Source organism: Trichechus manatus, unplaced genomic scaffold, assembly GCF_000243295.1.
Source record: "Trichechus manatus latirostris isolate Lorelei unplaced genomic scaffold, TriManLat1.0 scaffold00001, whole genome shotgun sequence".
NCBI classification, from domain to species: domain Eukaryota; kingdom Metazoa; phylum Chordata; class Mammalia; order Sirenia; family Trichechidae; genus Trichechus; species Trichechus manatus.
In genome coordinates, this window is record NW_004443937.1 from 13,306,398 (window position 1) to 13,328,224 (window position 21,827).

Here is a 21,827-nt window from a genome sequence, read left to right on the forward strand (position 1 = left end):
TGTGTGCTGTCCTTCCCTTCACCTAAGATAATTCTTATCTACTATCTAGTTAGTAAATAACCCTCACCCTCCCTCCCCACCCTCGTAACCATCAAAGAATGTTTTCTTCTGAGAAACAGCTCACTCTTAAAAGTGAGTATTTTACTGTGGAGCCATGGAATTGGATAAACCCCTAAACTATTGGCCTGAATAATATTTAAACCTTAATCCAAAAATATCCTCTGAAGTCATCTTAAAATCAAACAACAGTTTAGCTTAACTAGTAAAAAATGTCTGCTTTGAGCATTATGTTCTTGTAAGAACTATCTATATGGGATCAAATTTACAACAGCAACTAGAAAGATTAGATAGGAACCTTAGAGGGCAGTAGGTTCATGTTAATGAGGGAGGAACAACACAGAAATGGGGCGTGAGAATGGCTGTACAACTCGGAGATTGTAATCAATGTCACTAAGCTGTACATGTAGAAACCGTTGACTTAGTGAGTGTTTTGCTGTGTATATTCTCAACAACAACAAAACAAATAAAATTTTGAAGGAAAAAAATAACTATTTTAGAAACGAGATAAATTCTCTAGAAAAGGATTTTTTCCCTAACATTCTCAATATCCCTAAACATCTATATTCTGAAAGCACTACCTATAAAAACTTCAAATGCTCCGAATTAAATTCTATGAGTTTCATGAAATGAAAATTAAAGATGATATAAAAAAATTAGTCAGATTATAAAAAGAAACAATTTCAAAACAGAGTTGTGCATACCAAAGGAAGTAATATACAGGTAGTCCCCGACTTATCATGGAGTTCCAACCCGATGATTTCATCATAAGTCAATTTTGAGGTAAGTTGAATACCTTTTTTTTTTAGTTTTCATTATTAGTGCCTTTTATTATCAGTATCTTTATAAATCTGATCTTTGAACATCTGGAAGTTAACATCTCAGAATGATAACATCAGCAAATTAAACACTGCAACATTGTACGTAGTACATATTACTAACAATAAGATGTACAAAAAAAGACATAAGTACAGTCATAACTAGAATATATCATAATCGGGGCCTACCTATAGTACCTGAGAAATTAGGAAAGCGATAGCTCAGCTCTGGTCACTGCTGTAACCATGTCTGAGCATTGTATTCTGTTTTGAGGACAAATGAAGAGGAATACTGAAGAACTACAATAGTCAGAATTGATGGACAAATACAACTAAGTATTCAAAATTATGACATAAAAGAACATCCCAAAGAACTAGGGATTATTAACCTGGAGAAGAGAATATTCAGGAGAGAGGCACATTGTGCTTTAAATATATGAAGGCACTTCATGCCTGTAAAGACATTATATATTCTGATTAATCCTAAGTGGAGAAATATATGGAACCAGATTTCAGTTTAATATGTTAAACTTTCCTAACAAAGGCATCCACAAGTAGAATGGGCTGCTTTGGGAAATTCTAAGAGGTCAGACAACTATTTGGGGAGAATGTTACAGAGCTGAATAAGATGAACTTAGAAGTCGCTCCCAGTCTAAAATTTTTTGTTAATGAAAGGCTCAAAAGGAGAAGTGGAACTTTCTTCCGACAAGACTCCAGCACTCTTGTCTTATTCCTCCAGATGATTACAACAACTTGGCATGTGGGGCAAAGGGCAGAGAATTTAAAATAATCACTGCTGTTGTTTGCCATGGAGCCGATATCGACTCATAGTCACCCCATGTGACAGCGTAGAACTGGATTCCTAGGCTGTAATCTTCATAGGAGCAGATCACCAGATCTTTTCTCCTGTGGAGTGGCTGGTAGGTTCAAACCTCTGACCTTTTGGTTGGCAGCCGAGCACTTAACCATTGCACAACCAAGGCCTCTAATCACTGCTACTAACTACCAGAATACCCGCCAGTCAGATTACAGTGGAAGAAAAATCAGTCAATTACCTCTCATTTCCTACTTTTAAGCACTGTTTGGAGGCCTGTAAACTGACTGTGGTGACTTGTTAGCAATTTCACTGTGGCTTTTTGTTGCCGTTGAGAATATACACAGCAAAACTTAACACTAATTCAACCGTTTCTACATGTACAATTCAGTAACATTGATTACATTCTTCAAGTTGTGCAATCATTCTCATTCTCCTTTTCTGAGTTGTTCCTCCCCCATTAACATAAACTCACTACCTCCTAAGGTTCCCGTCTATTCTTTCAAGTTGCTGTTGTCACTTTGATCCCATATGGATAGCTCGTAAAAGAGCATAATGGTCAAGACAGATTATTTTTTACTAGCTTAGCTAAACTATAGTTTGGTTTCAAGAAGACTTCAGGGGATATTTTCGGTATGAATTTTAAAGATTATCTCAGGACAACAGTTTCAGGGGTTTGTCCATCCCCCATGGCTCCAGAAAATCTGGACAGCATGACAATTTGAAATTCTATTATCTTCCCCATATTAATCACTGTGGCTTTTTGATACAGATATGGACAGCAGTGAGGAAACTTTTTTTTTTTTAATCTAAGTTTCTACTTTATTAGTTTTTACTTTAAGAGTTGATTATTGGGCCTCAAATCCTCCTTTACTAGCTAAGATCAGTTGTTTATTTTTTTTAATGTGTTTTAGAAAAATCTGTCTACAGAGGCGTATCTTCCTAACTAGTTAGCAGTCTAGCTCCTTCTAACACTTTCTACACTATCTACCTTTATGTTACATTCCCCACACTGAGGATATGATAAAAATTATCAATACTGAGGCACTTGTGCTATAGTACAATAAGCAAAGGACTTGGAGTTAGCTATTTTCTAGCTCTCTGGTCTTAGGAAAGTTTTTAAATTTCCCTAAGTCCTAATTACTTTAGTAGTTAAAACGGGATCACATCTACCACAAAAGGCTGACATGCAAATCAAATTACATAATACATATGAAAAAGTTCTTACGCATATTAGCTACTCAACAAACGTTGAATATGAGCCCATATAATAATTTTAAAACAAATTCACTTCAATAAAACATTATTGCAAAGAATACTAACAACTACATGATAAAGATTGAATAGGTCATTAAAATTCAGTATTTCCAAGGTAAGTTTCTTGGTCTCTTAAGGCAATATGAAAGACAACAGAGGGATGGCTCATCCCCCTTGAGCTCCCTTTCTTAACTATCTGTAATTCTGTAACATTATATTGTAGATAGTGTGAGATTTAATCGTGGGCTCTCTTCTCCACCCAACCTGCAACCTCTTGATGCAGAAATAGCTCCACAGAGATTGCTTATTTAATTGGCCATCTCACCAAAAATAAGAGGTCTTGTTTTACGCACAGTAAATAATTAATTACTCTTTTTGCCCATTATTTTGTTTCAACATCAGAGAATCCAGAATGTCACTGATCATATTTTAATGATGAAAGGAATTAAATAACTCTAGGGAATCATTACAGTATTTTATTTCCATTGCTACCGATCTGAAAAAACTGACCCCAGTTATTTAAAAGTAGTAACATAAGAAATCAAACAAGGGTAACGATGAAGTCAGCCTTTGTCACTGGACTCAGATCTCTGCCCTCATTCAAACAAAATGATCTAGGAAGCCAATATTTGATAGGAGGAAAAACTTTCTTTTCTCCTTTTCTTTTCCTCTGCTTGACAGAAATGGTATTCTTCAAATTTCTAACATAGGCAACAGTGTTGGACACGGAATCAGAGGGAATCCAGGAATCTGGTCCTGGCATCCCTCATAATTTGCTGTATAACCTTGAGCAAGTTACAACATTCCAGGCCTGTAAAACGAGAAGTTCAATTAGGATTATCTCTTAAGGTTTAACTATTTACAAGTCTTGCTAGTCACTTGGCAACAGCCAGTGGTCTATTGGCTGAAAATAATATGTGTTGCAAGTCACTCATTTTGCAACCCAAGAGTTTTGAATTCTTAGCTTCCTCTTTACTATAATTTTGAAATCTGAATCAAGCCTCCTTATCCCAGTAAGATGTTCCTATGATAAGATAAAAGTGTACTTTCAGTTCTTCAGAAACGTTTGACTTGATTTTTTTCTGGAGATAGATTATTTTTATAATATATAAATCAATAAATCCTTGCTAATTCTTTCTACAAAAATACCTGCCATAAAATTAATTTTTATAACAAATTATTTCATATATTTAAAATGATTCTATTTAGCAAAAAGATTTTTTCAGATATCTATCTAGATATAAAATTAGAGACACAAATTAATGCATAATAAATATTAATTGTGACCCTGAAGTATAAAAGTTCAAAACTGAACTCTAGCCTGCTCCCACTGACCAACAGGATCACAGGTCATGATGACGTAACATCAAAATAAATCAATTTTTAACAAATACTAAGCCTAGCGTTGTGCTAACTTGCCAAAACTGCCTATCTTTTTTGAGATAAAATGTTGTGCTGTGATCCCTAAAGAAAAACAATCTGCTCTGGTAATGATCTTACATAATACATGATTTTGCAACCTACCTAGCTATCTAGCGATCGTCTGTGGAAGTTAATAGTCACAAGGCAAGATCTTGTATCAGTGTTCTGGATAAACAAGAGCAGTGGGCTTTAGATGTCAAAATTCTCCCCCCCCCCCCAAGATTCAAGGATGCTGTAAAGTACCCAAATAAAAGGGGAAAGGAGAAGTTAGGCCACATACTATATTCCTTTAGGGGTCTAATTACTGTAAAGCCTATGATTACTTTGTAGTGTAAAGGAAAAGAAAGTCAAGTTTAACTTAAAGAGTGAACTCTACTTTGTATTGAGCCTTCAACATAACAGTTACTGCTTCTAGACAAAAAGAATGTAGCTGAGATTTAAAAAAAAAAACAAAAAACTTTAAAAAGCATCCCTATGATGATAAACTTTGCATAACAAATTTACCAAGGCTCAAGAACACTTTTATCCACACCTTCAATTTTACTCTTAGAGCAATAATATTAAATATCTATATAAGAACATTAAGGAGAATCAAAATATCTTTTGGGCCACTATATGAACACTTATACTATACGTTAAAGGAAACTGGGAGCGGCAATCAGGTTTTGCTTTTACAAAGTGCCTTTAATGCAGAACAACTAAAAAGTCAAAATGCTTATTCCCACTTTTCCAGTCCCAAATTTTTTAATTATAGTATTTTATTGTGTATTTGGTGAAAGTTTATACAGCAAATTAGGTTCCCATTTAATAATTTCTACACATATTGTTTAGTGACACTGGTTACATTTTTCACAATGTATCAACACTCTCCAGTCCCATACTAGGAACTGCCTATAAGACACTCACCTGACATTGTCAGCCACCTAACTGACACTAAATATATATAAACCAGAGATCTTTATTGGTTCTCATCAAAAAATGTAATTTTTCAACCATTTGGTGGGAAAATGGACACTATTATCTTACCGGTCGTCCCAAGCAGTACTTTGGAGTTTCATTTTTTTTTTAACCATTAATATTTTTGTTCTAACGTTGTTATTAAATCCTACCTACTCTTCTACTGTCTATTCCATTTTCATAATTACCAATTCAGTTCAATATTAACAAAGAGCACCTACCACTACTTTATCATAGTCACTGTGCTTTATCTATCCCATATCCTAATGATCTCCTGTACTAGTTACTTTTCAAATTACAGGGGCTCTGGTGGTACAGTGGTTAAGAGCTCAGGCTACTAACCAAAAGGTCAGCAGTTCGAATCCACCAGCTGCTCCTTGGAAATCCTATGGGGCAGTTCTACTCCATCTCATAGGGGCACTATGAGTTGCAATCAACTCGACGGCAATGGGTTTTTATCAATATCCTGTCAGCTACACCATCACCTCACTTCCTCCTATGGATCCTGGCCCAGGGATACCACCTGGTGGCCAACGATAGCAATTATCCTTCCCACAACCTTATTTCTTCCACCTAGGGAGAAGAGCAGACCAAGCTTTCTGGTTATGCTCATAGCTTAGAAATGTCCCTTCAGTTGAACACATGCAACTTCTTCAAACCCTGTCCTCTTTTCTTTACTTTCCAAATATAGCCAAACACTTCAAAAAAGTCCCTTTCCTTCTGTCTACACTGTAAAGTTATATTAGGCTTTTCCTGAATTCATCTGAAAGCAGGAACATGACATAGTTGAGTACTGAAGTGAAATTAGCCTTAACAGAGAACCAGGATCAGTAACCTCAGACTTACCCTCTCTAATTAAGCTTACTCTTTCTTATCAGAATCTATGGCAAAACATATACTTATTCATTGTTACTGTTTTATACAATAAGGGGTATAATAACGGGTATTTCGGTAGCACTGATTTGTATCATTTCACTATGTAATTACCACTGTGATAGTGCAACAGTGTACACAATATTTCGCTAGTTTGGGAGGAAAGGGCCTTTTAGGCTAGCCTGGGAATCTGCAACTGCTTCTACCACTGGAATTCAAAAGTACTTTTCCCACAGAAACAACTGAATGTTGTTTTATAAATTGGTAAACTGCCTATACTACATGACAGTAACTTCTTGGCTGAGCTCCCTAATCCTTCTAAAAGGATTTTTTAAAATGCTTAGCTGATTTTTTTCCTGTTTTATTCCATCTTGAGCATGAGTATTCAAAAAAAAATCTAACATATTATTTTCAACATGAAACCCCATCTTTCAAAAATCAGTGCGGTGGGAGAAAGACGTGGCAGTCTGCTTCCATAAAGATTTACAGGCTTGGAAACCCTATGGGGCAGTTTTACTCTGTCCTACAGGTTCACTATGAGTTGGAATTGACTTGACGGCAATGGGTTTGGTTTTTTTGGTCACTTATATAAAAAGACAAGAAAAGGCAAATGTATAGAGAACAAAGTTTATTAGCGGTTACCAGGTGGGAGGGAGGGAGAAAAGGGGCGTTAATGGTGATGGAAAACTCACACTGCTTAAGGGTAGTGCGGCACAGCTGATTATTGTAATGTCTGCCAGTAAGTTGTATATCTAGAAGAAGTTGAATTGACAGAAGTTCTGTGATAGATATATTTACAACAATACAACAATGATACACAAAACAAGTAGCTGCTGACGCTGCTTACGTACAACCAAACACTCATGGGATCTGGGTTTCTTGGTTTGAAGGTTTAGGGTCATGGTTGCATGGTACATCCCATTTAAGTGGCCTAATATGTTTAGTGCTTCTGTTCTACCTCCTAGTTCTTTGTGTAGTGCCTGGGGTCTTAAAAGCTTGCAAGTGGCCATCCAAGGCAAAACAATTAGTCTCTATTCACCTGGAGCAACAGAGGAAGGAGGAGTTAGGAATAGAAGGAGGATATGGAATGTGTGGCTAATTGTCTCCATGAACAACTGCCTCCTTTGCCATAAGACCAGAAGAACTGGATGGTGCCTGGCTACCATTACTGAACATTTTGATCAAAGATTCTATAGAAGAATTCTCATCAAAAGGGGGAAAATGCAGAACCAGAATTTCAAATTCTCATGGACTACAGACTTTCTGGAGCCATGGAGGGTAGGTGAACCCCTGAAACTACTGCCCTGAGTTAATCTTTAAAACTTAAACCAAACATATTCCTTGAAGTCTTCTTAAAACCAAACAACAGTTTAGCTTAACTAGTAAGAAAAGGTCTGCCTTGAGCATTATGTTCTTTTAAGAACTACCTATACAGGATCAAATTGACAATAGCCACTGGAAAGGTTAGATAGGAACCTTAGGGGGCAGTGAATTTATGTTAATAGGGAAGAAACAATTCAGAAAAAAAGGGTGAGAATGGTTGCACAACTCGAAGAATGTAATCAGTGTCACTAAATTGTACATGTAGAAACTGCTGAATTGCTGTATATTTTGCTGTGTATACTCTCAACAACAAAATAAATAAAATTTAGAAGGAAAAAAAAAAATCATGTGACCACCAGAATGGAATTAATAAGAATTTTAACACATTATGAAACATGTAATCAATGCCACTGAATAATTTGTGTAGAAATTGTTAAATGGGAACCTAATTTGCTGTGTAAATTCTCACAAAAACACAAGAAAGAATTACTAGGAAAAAAAATCTACAATGAGGGCTATTTTTAATCACATCATTAAAATGATTTAGTTTCATAAGTATATTGCTAAATCAAAGACTTTTCCCCTAAACTGAAGTTTTTTAAATCAGCTATATATAATCATATACTCTTTCAATCTTATCATTCATTACTAGTTCTCATACTGGTTAGATACCAGAGTCCTACAGGGGCTATAAAGACAACTAGCTAATGCATGGTCCTAGCTCTCCAGAGGCTCGCAATTAGAGGTTTTGTATTTTCTTCTTCTTTTTTAAAGCACATCTCAACTATTTTGAAATTTGGGATTTGCACGTACTGTGTTGTCTTATGATGGAGAAGATCTATACTGATTAAGCCTCACACTCCTAAGACATTCTCAAGGAGCACCTTCTCTATAAAAACAAACCCACTGCCATCAAGTTGAGTCCAACTCATGGTGACTCCATGTGTGTCTGAGTAGGACTATGCCCCATAGGGTTTTCAATGGCTGGTTTTTCAGAAGTAGACCACCAGGCCTTTCTCCCAAGGTACTTCTGGGTGGACTCGAATCTCCAACCTTTGGGTTAGCAGCTAAGCATGTTAACTGTTTGTACTACCCAGGGACTCCATCTCTATAAAGCCCCTTCTCAATAACTTTAGCCCATACTCAGCTCTCCTTTCTCTTAACTTCTACTGCCCTTACTTTCTGTATCATCTGATTATATATTGTTTTCTAACAAAGCTTTTTAAACTGCTGAGAATGGACTATAAGTGTGCTATAGATATTGCATCTTAGCTCTCCAGGTGACCTGGAAGAAGGTAGGGTGATGGCTGGATCAACAGACTCAGCTGTTAACAACTCATCGGTTTACCCTGGTGTGCTGTACAAATATTTTAATTTTCTGTGTGCCATGAAAAATACTGGGAAGCACAGCAAGTTTAATTTATGGCATTTCCAAATTAGAAGTAACATTTAATATTATGTGGTACAATGACCTCATCTTGAAAACAAAGAAAATGAATACTACAGAATTTATTTAAGGTCAAACTGATATTCAGTAACAGAAACAGGACTAGAATATAAAGCCACAGGCTCCTAATTTCTGGTCTTGGTCATACCACACCACACTGCTTCTTTAATTGCCGCATATGTAAATTTGCCTCCTCCACAAGCCTGTAAAGTCTTTGAGAATAAGCTATAACATGATTTATATGTATCTCCTATATCTCTAAAAATGCTGATCTCCAATTTAGGGGTACTTAAGAGATACTTTGGATTGACACAATAGCTGAAACAATGGACTCAAACATATCAAGGATCATGAAGATGGTACAGGACAGGCAACTTTTCGTTCTGTTGTACATAAGGTCACCATGAGTCAGGAGCCAACTCTACAGCAACTAACAACAAGACATGCTTAGTTATTGGTAGAGTAAAAAGCTGTTATAAAGAAATGTCTCATTTAATGAAGACAACTCAGATTTACATATTTAGAAATTTATCTGGAGAGTATAAATAGTTTAGTGTGTTTGTATATGCACATACATAGAATGTGAGAAAGAACAAATACGCTTCAGGAGAAAGGGTCACCTGAAACAACACCTTAGAATAGGCAACTTAACATGATTATTATGAAAGCTACAGATAACATATGAGGTGAAAAGTGCTAACACTTGAACCAAATAACCAAAGTTTAAATAATACATACAGATCAAATTCTCATTAGAAAGAACTGTTCCAAGCATTGCTCCTCACCCATTTGGCACATTTGGTCACCTGTGACCCTGACCTCATCTCTTAACAACTATCCCCCTTGCTCACTCTGCTTTACCATACTGGCCTCCTTGCTAGTCCTTTAACATGTCAGGCAGGCTCTCACCCTAGAGTTACCTCATCTGCTTAGAATACTCATCCCCCAGACAGCCACACGGCTAACTCTTTCATTTCCTTCTGGTCTTTACTCAAATACCACCTTATCAAAGAGGCCTACCCTTACCATCCTATTTTACACTGCAACTCACCCCTACCACACACACTCCTGCTCTCTTACTCTGCTCTAATTTTTTTCTTTTTTCCATAGTATTTATCACCTTCTAACATAACATTTATTATAGCTATCATATATTGTCTGTCCCCTTCAATGCACAGTAAGCTCCACAGGGGCAGGAATCTTTGTTCTGTTCTCTGATATATCCCAACTACCTGGAACATTGCCTAGCACACAGTAGGTACTTAATACTGATGGATGACCGAATAAAAGCTTACTCCAAAAATTTATCAATGTACATTCTGAAACTCATTAGACATCCTTTCTTGCCCCCCATGTCTATTTACTAATTACTCCCTAATTCACTGGACAAACCAAGGGTATAAATATTAGGCATGTGTCTCAGTCATCTAGTGCTGCTCCAACAGAAATACTACAAGTGGATGGTTTTAACAAGGAGAAATTTATTCTCTCACAGTCCAGTAGTCTACAAGTCCAAATTCAGGGCATCAGCTCCAGGGGAATGCTTTCTCCTTTGGCTCTGGAGGAAGGTCTGTGTCATCAATCTTCCTTCCTTTGGTCTGGGAGCTTCTCTGCGCAGGAACCTCAGGTCCAAAGGACGTGCTCTGCTCCCAGCACTGCTTTCTTGGTGGTATGAGGTTCCCAGGTGTCTCTGCTTGCTTCTCTCTTTTATATCTCAAAAGAGATTGCATTAAGACACTGATCTTGTCAACCTCATCAGTATAACCTCATCACAGTGATAGAATTTACAACACATGAGGAGATCACATATAATCTCATCATAGTGGTAGAGTTTACAACACATAAGGACATCACATCAGATAACACAATCATACAATACTAGGAATCATGACCTAGCCAAGTTGCTACACACATTTTTTGGGGGACACAATTCAATCCATGACAGCATGGGAAATTCAAATATGAATAAGGCATAATTTTTGCTCTCAGGTAACTCTGCTCTCCACTTTCAACATCACTTCCTTGACCCACACTGCCATCATCTCTTATCTGGACTGTTATGATAACTTTCTAGCCTGTCTACGTGCATTCAGTCTGAACCTACTCCAACCCATTATCCATGCTATAAGCATAGTGATATTTTCTAATCACAAATTTGATGTTGCCCCGTGCTTAAAAACCCTTCAATGCTTCTCCTTCCTCTTGGGAAGAACTTCTTAACACTGTCTGCAAGCCTCTGTATGACCTGGTTCCTACCCATCTCTCCAGCCTTACACATAACACCACACCCCCTCATTCCATCCCTTATATTCAGCAAACTTGCTTTGCACCTGCAGTTCCCTCCTTTCCTGTTGCCAAATTACCTCTGCTCATCCTTTAGATGAGGAGCCCTGGTGGTGCAGTTTTTAAGCGCTCGGCTGCTAACTGAAAGGTCAGTGGTTCAAACCCACCAGCTGCTTCACGGGAGAAAGATGTGACAGTCTGCTTCCATAAAGATTATAGCCTTGGAAACCCTACCGGGCAGTTCTACTCTGTTTTATAGGGTTGCTCTCAGTTGGAAATGACTTGACAGCAACAGGCTCCTTTAGATCTCTGTCACTTCCTTAGAGAAATCTACCCTGGTTCTTGTAGCACTAGTCACGGTTGAAAGATTAGATTTGTTTGAGTGATTTATTTGCTTAATATGTGTCCCCATTCAACTATAAACTTCATGACAGTAAGAACTATGAAGACTACACCGTTTTTGCTCATCATGGTATCCACAGTGCCTAGCACATATCACATATTCAAAATATATTTGCTGAATGAATGACTGAATGGAAGTATAAACCAAGATATAGAAATATGAAAAACTTTGGAGGAAGAATAAAAAGTGTAGGAAAGGAGTGCTAACTGCTGGAATATAAAGTATAAAGCAGGAAGTGGCATGAAATAAAGTTCAAGAAGTCGGCATGTGCTAAATCATGGAAGGTTTTGTATGTCATGTTAAGAACTGTCTTCATCTCTCAAGCAGTATGGAGCCTGAAGGGTTTTTAAGCAGGAGAAATGACACAATTTGTTTTGCATTTTAGACAGTTCTCTCAGGCTGCATGCACTGTGGAGAAAGGATGTAAAGGGGCAATGAGATGGATGAAGGCCCAGACTAGGGCAGTGATTTAGGAATGGAGAATAGGGTCAACTTTGGGGACCAAGTGACTGAGGAGCTTCCAAGGTCAGGATAACTCTCAGGTTGTCAGTGAAGACCGAACGAGAACATTAATGTCAAAGTGTTTTATAAGTACTTCACACCTTACTTTCCTTTATATGTATATATCTTACCTTTCCTGCTAGATTATAGGAGTCTTAAGAGCTCGGATCAAGTGTTATGCACCTTTATATTCATGACAGCATTTTTCAGAATGTCTTGCATATAACAGGCATTCATAAGTTTGATCAAATAAGTTGATTAGATGATATGAGATGAAAAGAAGAGCGAAGTTTATACCCCCATCTCACTCCAAAAAGCATCCAAGGCCGCTAACATGCATGCTTATTTGGCCACTCCACTCTATTTACTATCCCACTAATATATTTTGTTTTCCTTGCTTGTGTCATTCCCTGATCAGATATAACCCCTCTCCCACCACCACATACTCATGTATCCATCTAAATCCTTTTTCTCCTACAAGACCCAACTCAAAGCACCTATTTCCTATTCCATTAAACTTTTTATTCACTTCAATCCTCAAATGATCTTTCTCTTCTCAACTTTTCTATTATCACTTATCAGATAGATCTGCATTATACTGTTTGCTGTATCTCCAACTAGACTATAATTTCACTAAGCCTAGGATCAAATAGGAGCCCTGGTGGCGTAGTGGTTAAAAGCTTGGCTGCTAACCAAAAGTTCGGCAGTTCAAATCTACTAGCTGCTCCTTGGAAACCCTATACGGCAGTTCTACTCTGTCCTAGTGTCGCTGTGAGTCGGAATCGACTCGACAGCACCTAACAACAACAACAAAAGGATTAAAAAGTTTTCAGAGATACCATGGCAAACTTTAAACATAAATTGTAGGTATGATAGAAAAAATTCTTAGACGGTGGTCATTTTTTTTTTTTCAATCTAACAGAGGAATCTGAAATAAGATCATCTTAAATATAAAATACTAACCCTGAACTTTCATAAATTAAATGTCATTAGCTGATTACTTCTAGCACGTATTTACCAACAAAGTTGTTAACATTTTAAAGTGCAGGAAGAAAAACATGAAATCCCTGTACCTTCTTTTTATCTCTCAGGTACTTAGACCAATGTCCAATATGTCAAAGTGGGAAGACAGTATGATGTAGTGGATAAAAGCAGCCTTTGAAGTCAGATGGTGCCAGGCACACAGAAGTTACTAAAAAATATCCGATCAAAAAAATGAATGACCTAGATTTACTATTTCAGCTCTGAAGCATTCTAGTTGTGAAACCATGCACATACTTGACTTCTCTATGCCTCTGCTGTGTTGTCTGTAAAAAGGAGCAAATACAATCTATCTTACCAAAATATAAGGCTGTTTTAGAATTAATGAGACAATTACATAAACTGTTTAAACACAGTGCCTGCCACATAATAAATACACAATAAACAGTAGCTATCACACAATAAATAGTAGCTGTCATTATTATCAGAGTCCCTGCCTGGTGCAAACGGTTAATATGCTTGGCTGCTAACCAAAAGGCTGGAGGTTCCAATCTGCCCACAGGCATCTTGGAAGAAAGGCCTGCCAATCTACTTCTGAAAAATCAACCATTGAAAACCCTATGGAGCACAGTTCTACTTTGACACACATGGAGTCACCACGAGTCAGAGCAGACTTCATGGCAACTGGTGATAGGGGTGATTATTATAATCACTACCACTAGATACCAGTATATACCACTTAAAAAAAAAAAAAAAACGTTGCCGTGGAGTCAATTCCAACTCCGGGCAACCCATGTGTTGCAGAGTAGAACTGCACTCCATAGGGTTTTCAAGGCTGTGACCTTTTGGAAGCAGATCACCAGGCCTTTCTTCCAAGGCACCTCCAGGTGGATTCAAACCATCAATCTTTTGGTTAGCAGTCAAGTTTTTAACCATTTGTGTCACCCAGGGACTCATTTATGTCATTAGTCGCTAGGATAATGCAAATTAGAAAACCTCAGTATGAGACCACTACACACACACTAGAATGGCTAAAATTAAAAAGACTTGCAATGCCAAATATTGGCAAGGATGTGGAACAACTGGAACTTTCATATACTGCTGGTAAGAACCCAAAATGATACAGCCATTTTATTTAAGTATAACTTATCATATAATGCAGAGAAATGAAAATGTGTCCACACAAAGACCTATATACAAAAGTTCATGGCACTTTAATTCATTACAGGCAGAAACTGGAAACAACCTAAATGTCCACCAGCTGATGAATGAATAAACAAATAGATATACAATGGACTACTACTCAGTAATAAAAAGGAACAAATTATCAAGACATGCAACACGGCTGAATCTCAAAAAGCATTATGCTAACTGAAAGACATCAAACGCAAAAGACTGCATATTGTATGATCCCATTTATATGAAATTCTAAAAAGGCAAAACTATAGTGATAGAAAGCAGATTAGTGGTTATCTGGGATCAGGATTTGGGGAAGAGGGAATAGACTGCAGCAAAGGGACATGAGGGATTATTCTGGGGTGACAGAAATGTTCTGTATCAGGACTGTGTTTTTACATGACTACATTTATCAAAACTAATCAAATTGTACACTTTAAATTTGTGGATTTTTTTTGTGAGTATATGCCAATTAAACCAAAAACAAAAACCAAACCCCCTGTCATTGAGTCAATTCCAACTCATAGCAACCCTACAGGACAGGGTAGAACTGCCCCAAAGGGTCTCCAAGGCTATAAATCTTTGTGGAAGCAGATTATCACATCTTTCTCCTGCAGAGTGGCTGGTGGGTTCGAACTGCCGACCCTTCAGTTAGGAACTGACCACTGTACCTCCAAGGCTCCTTATATGCCAATTAAGTCAACAAAAAAAACATTAAAGAGACAAAACAAACAACAAAAGAAGTTATTACTTGGCTCTCTTTCTACAGAAGTTTTCCAATATGCTTTACTTACATACTTTTTCTTTTTAACATAAAAGCCTGCAATCCCAGAATCATTATTAACACATTTCATAATCTTCTCTGGTAAAGACTGAACAGATTAAGACATGTTATATGGCTGCACTGTCGGTCTTTATTGCCAACTAAGTTGGGTAATCGATAATCAAACGTCCTTTTTATTTCAAAGATATAACTATTGTGCTCACAGATATATGCTACTTTTCCTTATCTGGACTTTTAAAATTTTAATTTACATCATTATTCTGACAAGTTTAATTTCTTAATTAAAGTGATTAACTGCTCATTACCAGTTTGTTTGTTCTTAATATCACATTTAGGTAGGAGAGGTTTAAAGGTACTAGATTCAATATTTAGATTTCAGGCAAGTTAATACGGAATAAAATAAACTTAACTGTGCCAGAAGCAGACACAGAATGAAAGTGACTTAACTATCATAAAAGCCTCAGGGAATACATGAAAGCAAAACCAAAAGGTAGCCAGATGATGACTTACAGGGCAGACTTGGCCCACAAGTATGTTCACTTTGGACTGGGTAACGTGCTAAAAACAAAGAAATTTCCTCCTCTAGATTGCCAGTATCTCTTGAAAAATCAGAAGCTCTGGCAGTCCTAAATTACCCCCATTAACACCTAAAGTCCACTCACTACTTGCCTGGCCACATGCACCTGAGTTTTCTTCCACTGGCCTCAACTAACATAACTGAGAGGTGAAGTGAGAGTTATATGGAAGGAGTTTCCCCTAAGTTTATTATGCCTACCTCTCCTTTCCAGATAGACCTAAAAAAAACCTGCTTATTAATAGCAAAGTGTAATAATACAGGTGCTCTTCAAAATGTATACTGAATGCTGATGACGTCATTCAGTGGGTATTAAAATTGTAAGTAATTTAGAATATTTTCATGCTAAGCACTGACAAAACCCAGACTCTAGAATTTTGCTCACTACCTCCATTAAAGTCATTTCCATATGTAAAATCAAAACAACAATAATAAAGCTTCTTTGTTCCTCTATCATAAAACTGAGCCATTAGTACAAAAAAAGCACATGAAGCATACTTAATGCTTTAGCAAAAGGGTAAAATAAAACATAGCAATAAGGAAGGAAAAAGGAATATTAATTATAAGCACTCATTAGCTAGAATTATTACTATTCATTCCATTTATTTAATGAAAAAGGAAACTACACCTTTGAAGTACTTGCTAAGATACCGCTGTTTGTTCCCAAAGAACAATTTGGAAAGTCCTAGACACAGAGAACAATACGTTAGCAAAAAAAGAAAATCAAACAGACTTACCCGCTCTGCAGTTACCTCCTCTCCTGGTAGACATGCAGCAGCAGCACAAGCTATTTCCATCATAGCCGAGCTGGTAGGAGCATCAGTTGTGGATGAAGACCTGGGCCGGCCTGACTGCATAACAGCTGCCATCTCCTGACCAGATTTCCTGTTGATTTGAGGACTTCCCTTTGGGGCCTCTGGCTTGCCCCGCCTACTATGTAAGCTTGTCCCTCTCTTCATCTTGGGTGGCACTCGGATCTGCTGCAGGACTCGATTCAGAGCTGTGGGGTGTGTGGGGACACCATCAATCTCAGCACATGCGTTCTGGCTTTCCAGATCCATTTCAGGTTCTGGATCTGCCTGAATTTGCTGCACATCATGAGGAGACACTGATGACCTCCTGCGCTGGTGCTGGAAGAGATGCTTCAAGCCTTGGCCAATCACATTAATGTTCTCCAAAGCATTGTGGGTCATTTTAGACAATTTCTGTTCTGAGTCTGTCTGCTTTCTGGCCTCTGCATCTTGGGATTTGCCTCCAGGATCAGGGTCCTCATAAAACTGTTCACCGCCAGAAGGCTCCATCAGTAGACTTAATATGCTTATTTGCAAACTCAAAAATTTTTAAACACACCAAGACTGCCAAATTAGGTAGGCATTTGCTTCAACAGTTACTACACATGCAGCTGTGAGACGGAGGCTTCATGCCTATCTAATGTATAAGAAAATAAAAATAAAAAAGAATCTCATATTATAAATCCATGCAGAAACTCCAGTGTTACAACAAAGAAAAACATGCAGCTAGCCAAACAAATAGGCACTATCATTAAGCAACCTTTAATCAAAAGATTAAAAGACAGTTTTCTAGATAGTGGATAATGATTATTTTCTAGAATAGGAGAAAAAGCCCAGAGCAAGTACACAGGAAATGAAAAAAGCAATGTTTAAAAAAAAAAAATCCCTACAAGTTTCAATATATGAAGAATTGGATACTACAGGAGCCATCTTGGACTGAACACCACAACAGCAGTTGACAGAACAGCCACTGCTTGGGAAATCAAGAGAGAAAAGACCATCCAGTGTGTTCAGCCAAGCTGAGGCAATTTAACCCCTCTCATTCGTCACTTCAGTTAATTATTCATATGCTGAAACCCAGCAGAGTAAATTCAAACAACAATAGTGAAAAGTAGATACTTCAATCTAACTGTATGTGGATTTTAATGAAAAACAGGTATTTCTTGTTACCATTCACAGTCATCAAGTTCACTGGTAACTAGAAGTGACAAGTTTGCTCTTCTGAAGAGGCAAAGGAAATACAAATCCTACAAGTTGAACTTTCTACTGAAGTACAAATGACCTTTCTGGCACCATGTGAGTGAATGGTCCAGATAGAATGAGACTTTAGAAAGGCTACAGCTTTGCTCAGTACCAGCTATCAAGAAAGGGGATTCAAAGAAATCCCCTTCTCTGAATAGTGTCATCCTTGACAAAAGCTTCCCATATATCCACACAAACTCAAAAGCAGAGAACTAATACAGTAACTGGGTATGACGAAAAAGTAGAGAAAGGTCAAATAGCAACCACACACCAGTATTAAATGCAGGAAATTAAAAGGAAGCTGAAACTAAGAGATGTTAAGATCAGCACAATTACTGAGATCACATGCATAAAAAGGGGGGAAGGGGCATGGCATGGGCTGAGATTTTTCATAATAGAAAGTTCTTTTTTTTAATTGAGTTTCTGCAACTATAAAAAACAAAACTGTATTAATATACAGAATTTGCTACGGAGGACAAAATATTGCATAGGAGATTCTTTATTTTCATATTTTTCCTCAACTTTCTGTTTAAAGGGCTTTAAAACTCCCAATACTGTCAAGTACCTTGAACAATCTAAGTTACCACCACTGAAGTTATTATGCTGGTCCTATTCTGGAGTATGTCTTGCCATCAAGTGGCAATCTAGAAGTCAAAAATTAACTGGATGTAAGAGTTCACTATGAACTCAAGGCTACTGGAGGAACAGGAATGCAAATCCACTAGAGACTGTTTCCTGCCGACTAGTCTCGGAAGACTTTTTTACCATATGATACAGATGCCTAGTTCCTGGCATTGCGGCTTCACAGTCTATATTCTCTCATGCCTATTTCCCCATCTCCTGACCTCGTCATGACTCAGGAGCATAAACAGGAACACAAGTTAGAGACATTTGTCTCTCACCAGTACCCTCCTACTTTTTAAATGCCACAGAATTCTTTGTTCCCAAACTAGGCAAATGAGGAGCAACCGAGAAGATAGGAAATGTCACTGCCTTTAGCCAAAATTCTTTGTGGCCCCACTGAAATCGTGCCTTATCACTGTGGTATCTCACCCTTTTCCTGACGGTGCATTGCCTTTTTTCTCCCCCCTTAATCCACCAGGTGCTCCTTGGAAACCCTATGGGGCAGTTCTTCTGTGTCATATAGGGTCGCTATGAGTAGGAATGGACTCCACAGCAACGCGTTTGGTTTTTTGGGGGGTTTCTTTCCCTTTGGGAGAGCCAAGAAAGAAACCCTCACCCCTTATGAGAGTAATGGCTGCCTTGGTCCCTGCTTAAGTTTTCTGGGACTCACTGTGGGAAAAATTTTGTCAACAGTGTATATACTTAATTATCCTCATTTTTTCTCATGAGTTTATCTGGCAGAGTAATAGTTACTGAAGTATTTCCACTCTTGAAAAGCACTGAGCTACACAGAGTAAAGTGGGCTATGAAACTAAGATATGCTAATCCAGTAGCAGTGTACATCAACTAGTCTCTTTTTGCACTAAATGACCCTGAAAAGATAGGAGGATGTGAAAGCAACACACTGATAACGAGGAGGTAGTTTACTTTTTTTCTTCTTTGTACTACATTAGCTAAATAATACAACTGCTTTGTTGTTGTTGCTGTTGGAAGAAAAATTTATAAAAGAAGTTTATCCCATGACATTAAAACATTCCACGAATAAAGGAATGATGTCAAGGTTAGCTGAGATACCAAATAACCTACTTGTTTCATATACAAAGATATTAGGAACTTATTACTCAACAAATCTGTTTCTTTGGGCAATGTTATAAACTAATCAAGCGGCTTCTTACTAAAAATAAATGGAGAACATGGTACATTTAAAATGTCAGTAGTTAACTTCAATTGAAATTGTACTAGCACTTCTATATCATTTATTTTCAAATAATTCTAAATAATGATTGATGACAAGCAAATGCCAGCATTTCCCAAGAAAAAACCTAGCTAGGAAGGTATCAATTTCTGAGTCAAGGCTTATACAGGCTGTCTTCACAGCTGCAAAGATTAAGTAACAGAATAGTAATGAATTCTGGGATTTCTGAAGGCCAGACTTGCCTTTACCATATTAACTAGTATAGGCTCCCAAATCATGGAGCCCTAAAGAAACCCAAAATGAGCTTTTAACATTAGGTTGTAACATAACAATTTTGAAACAAACAAAAAATCTATTGCATTGCTTATAAAAACACAATTTGGTACTTACACTTACAGCTATCGTCTGCATTACTGCTGTAGTATCAGCACAAACAAAAAAAATGGTCAAAATTTTGAAGCTTGATAAATTTTTTTGTAGGCTAACAGGAAATCTTTAGGCTACCTTTCAACAGATGCCAAATATTATGGAAGTTCAAATTCTGTGCCAAAAATACAAAAAACTGGAATGCCGTAATAATTAAGAATTCTATAAAACTGCTGACAGTAAGAATACAAGCACTAAAGGAATTTAATACACAGTTTTTTAGGATGCCTCTATTTTCTTCTGTAGTAAAACTCAAATAAATAATAATTGTTGCTCAATTTATAAAATTCCCCAAGTAACTATATTGAGGTCCCTGGTTTAACACAAACAAGTTCAACTGCAAAGCCAAATGTGCTTTGTTAAGAAAGAAATTTTGCCCTTTCTTTTATTTACTCAGCTTCTCTGAAAAGTAAGGTTCTTATAAGCAAACCTAAAAAAAAGTGTGGAAAGAGAAAAGAGGGTCTGGGAAAAAGGGGAAAGGAAGAAAGGAGTAAAAAGGAAAAAAAAGGAGTGAAAGGCAGTCACCTACAGACAAGGCATTTCAGCAAATTCTGTTAAATTCTCAGAATTTTGAACAATTAATTTTTCTACCAGTTTTGCCAAAGATATAATAATATACCACCAGTTCACACTTAGGAAATAAGTTGTTCTGAATTAATATTAGAAATAAGAAAAAATTATGTTTTTAAAGTTCTGTCAAATGTTAAGGGTAATCTACAAGACCATTCCAAATTATATACAAATTATCTTTCTTCTTTTTTTCAAATTTTTCTTTCCAATTTTTTATTGTTTTGATGATAGATTTGGTGATCAAAGCTTTTTGGTTTGGACACGAACAAAGTTAATTTTACTAACCATAAAGATTTGGGTACTTGCCTTTATCACTCGTCCTCAAGCACTTCTAAGGTTTACAGGATCCTTTTAGGATAAGCTGAAAAGCAAACATTAAGAATTATAAAGTGATAAATTTAGAGAGGCAAAGTTATCTATTATAGATATCTAGGAAAAAACTAAATATACATATAACAAAATTGTTAACAGTGCTTATCTCTCACTGGTAAGATTAGGTTAATTTTTTCTAGCACTTTTCAAAATGTATTTTAATTTTTTTTTTTAAATGTAATCAAGAAAAATTGTAATTAAAAACAAAAGGTACTTTTGAAAAAGAATAGTAACTTGTTAGCACTTAAAAAAGTGGCATATGTCATAAGTAGCAATGAATATTTTAACACTATACTGAATTAGAAATGAAGATTCCATTATTTCTAATCTTAATATAAAATGTAAAATAAGTACATAAAAACAACATAATTTTATAAGCAAATATTTTTTCAAGTAGCTTCCAATTCTGTATCTGCAATTTTGTATTCACAGGCAACTATGAAAACTATATCCAGAATGTACAACTGAGAATAAAGACACACTGAAATTCAAACTTTCCTGGGAAACTAGCTGACAGGCATTATCAGAGAAGTAATTCAATCAGGCAAGTATTTTTTCAGCATCTCCTATACGCCCAGCATTATACAGACCAAATAGAGTGTATGAGCCTGCCCTCAAGAAACTGACAATCTAGGATGAAAAATAAGATTCACATACTTGAAATATAAGAAAAATAGCACAAAAATTAAGTGCTATCTACATTCTACCTTGGTGAGTAGTGTCTGGGGTCTTAAAAGCCCGTGAGCAGCCATCTAAGATACTCCACTGGTCTCATCCCTTCGGGAGCACGGGAGAATGAAGACAACAGGATACAAGGAAAAGATTAGTCCGAAGGACTAATGGACCACAGCTACCAAGGCCTCCACCGGACTGAGTCCAGTACAGCTAGATGGTGCCCGGCTACCACCGACTGCTCTGACCAGGATCACAACAGAGG

At 37.0% G+C, this 21,827-nt stretch overlaps 1 protein-coding gene across 8 annotated transcripts in view; it reads right to left on the reverse strand.

Annotated features, from left to right (window-relative positions):
* Positions 1-21,827, reverse strand: part of TMCC1 (transmembrane and coiled-coil domain family 1) — a 202,611-nt gene that overhangs the window by 140,812 nt on the left and 39,972 nt on the right. For 6 of the 8 annotated variants that reach the window (XM_023741340.1, XM_023741382.1, XM_023741248.1 and 3 more), the window contains one exon: positions 16,408-20,879. In XM_023741340.1, the coding sequence (XP_023597108.1) occupies positions 16,408-16,971 (564 nt within the window). In that variant the 5' untranslated portion in view covers positions 16,972-20,879. The remainder of the gene's footprint in view (positions 1-16,407; positions 20,880-21,827) is intronic. The other 2 variants (XM_004368356.2, XM_023741199.1) reach the window with 1 other exon arrangement.